Source organism: Limulus polyphemus, unplaced genomic scaffold (assembly GCF_000517525.1).
Source record: "Limulus polyphemus unplaced genomic scaffold, Limulus_polyphemus-2.1.2 Scaffold486, whole genome shotgun sequence".
In the NCBI taxonomy this organism is placed as follows: domain Eukaryota; kingdom Metazoa; phylum Arthropoda; class Merostomata; order Xiphosura; family Limulidae; genus Limulus; species Limulus polyphemus.
The window spans coordinates 469,094-477,413 of NW_013666096.1; the positions used below are offsets into that span (position 1 = coordinate 469,094).

The 8,320-nt window shown below is 37.3% G+C and overlaps 1 protein-coding gene across 1 annotated transcript in view; it reads left to right on the plus strand.

Moving 5' to 3' along the window:
- LOC106458565 (tyrosine-protein phosphatase 69D-like) overlaps window positions 1-8,320 on the plus strand; it is a 161,088-nt gene that overhangs the window by 81,117 nt on the left and 71,651 nt on the right. Inside the window, exon 3 of the mRNA XM_022384820.1 lies at window positions 7,609-7,905. Coding sequence (XP_022240528.1) covers window positions 7,609-7,905 — 297 coding nt within the window. The remainder of the gene's footprint in view (window positions 1-7,608; window positions 7,906-8,320) is intronic.

Consider the following 8,320-nt stretch of genomic DNA (forward strand, 5'->3'; position numbering starts at 1 on the left):
ACCAATATATATATATGTATATGTATGTATATGAACTAGGCATATATTTATATTCACGTGCAGTTATCCTATTAACTTGAAATAGATTGTTATATTGAAAACAAAACATATTCGACTTATAGTACAAACTCCAAGGGCTTTATAACCCTGATTTTAAAACACAAACTAGGCCTATGAATTCATTACTGTGCTTAATAACGTCATGAAATTATTCTCAGGGAAGACGTTGCTGGATATTTAAGGAAATCAAATATTTTTCACAAGCCCCAAAACTGTGTTGATACAGTCAGTAACTATTTATCTTCTGACGTCTCCTACTGTTATACAGCTTATGTTGGCTGTACACGAACAGCCTTTCGGGAATAAAATACGATCCCTTTGTAGAATTCCCATACATTTTTTATTTTGAATATTACTCTGCTGGAAATACGGTATTTGTAAATATTGGTTAAAGCTGGTGTATTTTATTTATGAGTACTATTATTTTACTACAGAAAATTACTTATTTGCTTAAATATAACTCGGCTAAAATTGTACAATGACTATTTCGTTAGTTTTGACCGACAGGGGTGACTGGTGTCGTAAACAAACTTTTTCAAACAGTTATTCGTAACAGTGCGAGGAAATGGCCTAAGATTAGAACCAAATTCAATTACTAGTTTGATTGATACGTTCAATTTAATCTTTTCTTTTTTCAAGCTTTTGTCTGTTCTTTCAGCAGATTAGGTAATGTATTAAGACTTACGACTAGTCTGTAACATTGTACTATTCCCTAGTGTCGGTTTCTGCAGATTTTAGATTGTCATTCTCTTTGTAGTTCTTCAATTTTGATGCGTCACTTGCATTGTGGTTCAGCGGTAAGTTTATGAATTTATAATGCTAAAATTCTGGGTTCAATTCCCCGTGGTGGACAGAGCTCACATAGCCCCTTGTATAGCTTTGCGTTGAAACAACAAGAACCTCAAGAATCAAGTATGTTGCATAAATCAAATCTTCCAGCATTAACGAAGCTTATATTGTTTTTATTTATGCCCCCTTGTGGTTGAATGATAAATATGGGGGCTTCTAAAGCTAAAAATCATGTTTATATACCCTGGACACAAAAAAACAGATATCCCATTGTGTACCTTTGGGTACAACAAACAAGCACTTTTCTTTATATATGTATATATATTACGTAATACTTGGAAATATACTAAGAATACTAAATGGGTGTAAGGATTAACTAGAATATGGACATGATTTTGTATGTACGTATATCATAAAGCAAGGCACTGCACACAATAGCTGCTCGAAGTTAAGTGTTGTACAAACGAATTGCAAAAACGTTCCAACTGGCCAACTCTTACGAACATAAAGGAGCATAATTAGCCAGTAGACATCATTAATGCTACTTTGCTTACTATAGTGCGACCCAAAACTGTTAAATCGGTGAATATTTTTCTCACTCTAGGTGTGTGTGTATAAAAGCGCGGACTTGGAGCGTCAGCATATAATCAGGATTTTGATTCAAAGCAAATTCGACTAAATATCAATAAATTATCTCAACATGAATGCACTAATGCACTTTCAGTAAGTAAAGTGAGTGCCAAAAAATTTAACAAAAGTCATTATGGAAATAATTATGCCCACTACGACCATCAGAGCCATCATCATTATTTTCATGTGTACCTTTTCACATTTTCATTTAGGTTTCTTTTCACACTGATTGTGTTCATTTTCTATTCGTAATATGACTGTTTCTAACCTATTTTCTCCGTTATTTTTTCTACTCAGCCATACGTACAGCTTTCATCTTTTAGTTTGTGTAATTTGTGTTCTTTAAGTTCTTTCTTATTTTTATATCAACATATAAACGTTTTTCTTCCGATTCTCAAATCAATTTTTTACACACCGCATACGTAAGTGAAAATTTTAACTAACAAAAGTATACAAGATATGTTCTCTTTTGGTTATTGTTTATAGAAAATAATTTGACGTGGTTCTTTCTTTTGTTATTGTTCCAGCATTAGGCACACTCCTTTTATGCAGAACACTTTCATTAACTCGTCGGCAGTCCTTCGATAATCGACGATAACGTAGAGAAGGGGGGAAGAAACCATCAACTACTGTGCTTCCAGTGTTTTGTGATCGGAGTCCAAAATTGCTAGCACAACTGTAGGCAAGGCGTGTCTCCAAGCGTGACGATCCTATGAGAACTTCGCCGTCCTTGATGGATTGGTATCATTTGCCACTATCGTTGGCTAGGGAAGTAGGAATATAAGCTGTGATCAGCTGACGCTTTGTTACATCTTTGTAACGCAGCTTTGGTCCACCTCTCCATCACTGGCCAGAGGAAAGTTCTCCATAAAGTAGAGTCTTTGGAAGTCAATGTTCTGGCATACGCATCACATGACCAGCCCAGCACAGTTGTCTTTTAAGAAGCATAGCTTCTACGCTGGGCATATCGGCGCGCTTCAGAACCTCCTCGTTAGTGATTCGGTCTTCCTAAAATATATTCAGGATCGCCCTGAAGTGTCTGATTTGTACGCTGGACAATCTCTTTATATGACAACGATAGTGTATAAGTCTCCTCTGAATATAGTAGGGAGCTCAGTACCACAGCTGGATATAATTTGCACTTAGTTGTTGGTCGTATACTACGCTGTTTCCAGACCCTTTCATATAATTGCCCGAAACAGGTAGATGCCACTTGGATCCTGTGGTCAAGCTCTGCATCGAGGCTGATGTCGTTAGCAACTTAACAACTGTACTACCGAACTAAGTTAACTGGTTAACGATTTTTAGCTTGTTGCCAGAGAAAAGAACAGTAGACTCTACATAGTGAGAGTTAGGTGATGGCTGATGGAGGACTTTGGTCTTTTTGATGTCAATTGTTAGTCCGAAAGTAGCAGATACTCTGGAAAAGTGATCTAGGATAGTCTGCAGACCATTAATCGAATTAGATACAAACGCCGCATCATCAGCAAACAGCAACTCTCTGACACAGATGTCCATAGTCTTAGTGCGAGTCCTCAGTCTTGCGAGATTGAAAAGACCGCTGTAGATTTTTGTGCGGATGTAAATTCCATCAGCAAATGCACGATCCAAAATAACAGCTATAAAAAATGGAGTGAATAACATCGGAGCCATTACACAACCTTGTTTGACACCATGTGATATTGGGAAAGCTTCCTATGTGGCACTCCCGTGTTATACCTGGCGAAAAATTGCAACAAATTTCCTGGGACATCCAACTTTAGCGAGCAATGCACTGTCAAAAGCTTTGGTGAAATCGACAGACACGACTCAGTTAAACCAATCTTCCACAAGACAAGGTAATCCACTCCTGTATTTCGATACATTTTTTCCAAATTTGCCATAAGGAGAAGATCATATTGGTCATATTTCTGTTCGTTCGAAAACTGTATTGGCTTTCTGGTAATATGCGTTCGGGAATTGTTTGTAGCGTCGAAGTAGTATTTTAGTCAGAATTTTTCCTGGATTCATAGGAATGAAATACCTCGGTAATTCCCACGGTCGTGTTGATCCTCTTTACGTTACAATTGGGCATATTTGAACTCCTAATGTAGTTTGCCAGCTTGCCAACGTCGTTCCAAAAGGTACAACAATTCTAGTTTAAATACTAGTCCTCCACTTTTCAACATTTCGGCAGGTCGACCATTCAAGCCCAGTGCTTTTCCTCCAGATTTAATCATTTTCATTGCCTTCACAAGTTCTTCCAAAGTTAGTGGGTCATCGAGTGTTTACATACTTTACTCGACCACAAAATTTGAGGCTCGCTCTGTGTGGTAGTCAGGTTAGGTTAAGTGGACTATGTTTACCCGTCTCTCACGTCAATCCATGGCCATCACACTCAAACCGCGTATGTGCAGATGACCAACTAATGGCTCCCAGGCAGAACACGTTCATTAACTTGTCGGTGGTCTTTCGATAATCGAAGATGGCATAGAGGAGAGGAAGAATCCATCAACGCAAACTTCCTTCTCATTCCCAGCCTTGGCTAGTGCTTAAAGTGCAGGAACAGTCGCGAGTTGTAGATGCACCCTCAATTTGAGCTTCCGAGGTCCAACAGAATGCCACGGCATAACGGTTGGCGGAAGAACAATTCGGATTTTATTTTGAAGTGACCTTCTAGACCAGTGGCTGTACGTAACTAACAGCACTTATGCTGCCGGTTGCAGTACTCAAAACTAACTAGAGCATGCCTTCTTTGCTGTTTACTCAGTTAAACCAATCTTCCACAAGACAAGGTAATCCACTCCTGCTTCGTCAATGGTTTCCCCATATACCTAGTTCGGGGGCGCCGAGCCTGCTGGCACTTGCCCAGGGTGCTACCCCAAGCCGACAAGAAGGGGAAGGATGCCTCTCAATCTCTCCAAAAGCTATTAGCAGCAGCTAGGTCCTGTGCCGTACTCAATGTTCATTCACTATAACTTATACATAAAGATAATTCTGCAACTAATATATAATCTATTTCTCGAAGAAGAAGGCATGAACATATAAATAAATCGGCAAAACTTCAAGCATTCCATCATGTTTGTTTTTGTTTGTTTTTTTATTTCGTGCAAAGCTACACGAGGGCTATCTGCGCTAGCCGTCCCTAATTTAGCAGTGTAAGACTAGAGGGAAGGCAGCTAGTCATCACCACCCACCGCCAACTCTTGGGCTACTCTTTTACCAACGAATAGTGGGATTGACCGTCTCATTATAACGCCCCCACGGCTGAAAGGACGATCATGTTTGGTGGGACGGGGATTCGAACCCGCGACCCTCAGATTGCGAGTCGAGTGCCTTATCCACCTGGCCATGCCGGGCCTAAGATTCCATCATATAAAACTAGTTTGATTTACATATCACGTCTAACGAAAGAATTTAAGTTCAAAAATGCATGTTTCTAAGTGGGTGAATCTATATAAATATAACAGTACTATCTGTTTTCTCTCCATATAACTACTTCGCAGGATGTGGATGGATCTTCACCAAAATTGGTATGGAGATTCATTAGGTCCATGCGAGGGTACATACAAAGTTTCAGTTTCGCATTTTTCGTTTTGCGGCTTTTATGGTCGTTTTTTACCACTACTTCGCCCCCTGTTGATGGATCTTCACCAAATTTGGCATGAAGGTTTGTTGGGTCTACGCGGAGATACACGCAAAGTTGCGATTTCACATTTTGTGTTTTCCTGTTTTTATGAACGTTTCTTAGAATGACTTATAAGGGAAGCAACTTTTCATGTCCTAAGATAACCTTTCAATAATCATGAATTTACATAACTTCCGTCCAGGGGACGGGTACTCCAGCTAGTCTGTATAAATATAATATTACTGTCTGTTGTATGTCCATTAACTACTTGGCAGGATATGGATGGATCTTCACCAAAATTGGTCTGGAGGTTCATTGGGTCCATGGGGAGATTTTTAATGAAATAATTCCAAGAACTAAAAAAATTAACCTTTCAACTGCGGTTGACATCATATGATGTTAGCGTAGGCGACCGTGGTTGATATCATATGATGCAAGAAGTTTGCACGTAACATTTTGAATTGCCCGGCGCAAAAATTCGTGAATCTTTGCGCGTGGGGTGGTAGGCAGATTTACACAAGCCCCAAACGAAGGGTTAATCATCAATATTATCAGCTTAATCAACTCCATAAAATAGTGAGTTTGTGTTTTCTATATTCATAAGGCTTTTTCGAGATATTCATTTCCTTTGGTTCATCTACGTTTACAAGTAATATTTGTATAATGCTATTTATCATTTGTTAGGCTTGATAGTTGGATCTAAAGTGTTTTACGTCTACATTATACACTTGTTGGGTTTGGGGACTGTACAACATGTACGCCTTTGCTTTCTTGATCTACCTGTTGATCAAAGAACCACATAAACTTGCATACAAATAGGCAACATTCCTTGCCTCATTAATTCCCGACACCCTGCGATTAATGAACAATTATTATGTGCTGTAATGTTATTATACATAAAATATATGCCTAACATCGTCATTCGTTGAAGTTAACCGATTTAGTCGGCAAATTCATTTATCTATAGTCAATCTATACTGTTTGTCTTCTGTCATTCTTCCTTGTCGTTTCTCTGTATATGTGTAAAATATTTATTGATAATAATTCAAAAACAGTGAAATTAACTTATACTGTTTTCATTCACTCAGCTCTAGTTGTATTTGTGCAATAAATATGTAAATTTTCCTCTATTATTTGAGTGTAAGGAGTAAACGAAGTCACGCACCTTTTAATTACTCACTCAAGAAAATTTGTATTACGAAATGTTTGTTAAAATCATGTTATGTACTAGTAAGTTTCTTGAATTATTTTTGTACGATATATGAAAAAATTCCCTTCCTGCAATTAGGCTTCAACCATTGATTAAAAGCAAGGAAAGGTGTAGTATATTTCGCGAGCACAGTGCGTGTATGTAGTGAAAATGTGCTCGTACCAATTGAATCTCGGTTTCGAATAGGGAAGTCTATCGATTTCATTTTAGCTGTATAACAGTAGCTGCATGAAACTGACAGTATTTTCTATGGTGGTGGCACATATAAGGCTTCTAAAATGGTTGAATCCACTAAAGTGGTTAATCTCTAAAGAAGGTGTTAGGAAGGTACATGAATGTGTTATTAAAGGTGTTACTATTTGCCTTATGACATATTTTATTTTCAACACTTAGATCTGTCTGGCTACTTATACCCATTCAAACATTTATAGCCTTATGATAATTCCCAAATTACACTGATCTTAGTGCATATTTTTATTAACGGACCTGAAAACACATTTAGAAATTGGGATATGATTAATAACTTCATTTATGTTTAACACTCTACGTAGAATTTGAGAAAAACAAAATCAACGTATCGTTTCAAATAGAAACCTAATCTGTGCAGTTAAAGATATAACTTTAAGAACCCCCGTTGCGGTTCCTGAGCAAAAGCGTCTCAGTAGCCACATCTAATTTATCCTGAAAAAGACAGGTCCACCTGTGCTAGTTTCGTCGGTTTTATTTTAAATGTGGCAGTTTATGTGGCAATAACGTCCGTGGTCATTCTTGCAAATGGCAGTCCAAAGCCACCATGTAAAGAATCCACTAACTGATCATTAATTATAGAAGTATGATATTTTTATTGCTCAGTGACTATCTTCACACAGCAAAGTTTTAATTAGAGTTAAACATGTGCTGATAAAAGGATATTTGTGTTCTAATAAAATATTCGATTCACCCTAATAAGGAACGAAATGAAACGGATTTGATTTGTAAACTTAAATGAAACAATAATTTCAAAGAAAAGTCTAAAATTCCAAATAGAAAAAAGTAGTATTAGCTTTTGTCTCATATTAGTCTCTCAACCAATCTCGTTGATAAGTATTCCAAGGATTAAAAATATACCATGGACTTGTTTCTCGTGAGATATTGGAAATATTCAGTTTCATTTAGGAACTGAAGAGCCGTCTTGCAATATTGCGAAAGCTCTCTTTCACTTCAATTTAGAGGAATAAAACGGAAAAGTCTAAAAAGTGTCAGTTTCATTTAATTGCTTATCAACGCCTGGGCTGTTATATGATTTCATGTTATTTTTATTTTATTTTTACAGTTCCCATTTTGATTGAGATTCTAAAAAACAACACTGCTCAGCCAGCTAACACCAAAGTCCAATTACAATGTTTAGTGACGGCCTTCCCCCGGGCCAACATTCAATGGGAGAAGGATGGTCAACCACTGAAAGTAGAAAAGGGTCGAGTGGACATCCAGACCACACAGGTCAGCGATGTAGTTGTCCTGGAATCAGTAATGATTGATGCATTGAAGAGGAAAGATAACGGAACTTATGCATGCTTGGCCTCTAATAGCCACAATATGTCAAGATCAACGCAAGAGATCATAGTTCTGGGTGAGTCTTCATTTCTTCGTCTTGAGCCTTCATTCACTGAATGATCCTTTGGAAGATTTTGCTTTCTACTCACAGAGGATGTATTTGCGCAGTTAAAAATACTCCCAGCAGAAATATTGTTAAATTGAGTTGTCAATAATCTTTCCACTAAAATATGGTGCGTTAAAATATTTTGCTTATATCAAACATTTATGAAACATGATATTTAAGCATTCCTACTCAAATAAGTATCCCCAGTACATAATTCAAAGGTTAAATTTTGTTGATAGATAATGGTCTAAAAGGGGTATCTTTCGTGATATTCGTTAGTTCAAAATTATAGAGTAAAGATTTAAATACGAGATTTTTATTATAGTTAAAAACTTGAGATCAGTTTAAAGTCGAAATCTGATTAAATTTGAAACCTATTCAATTT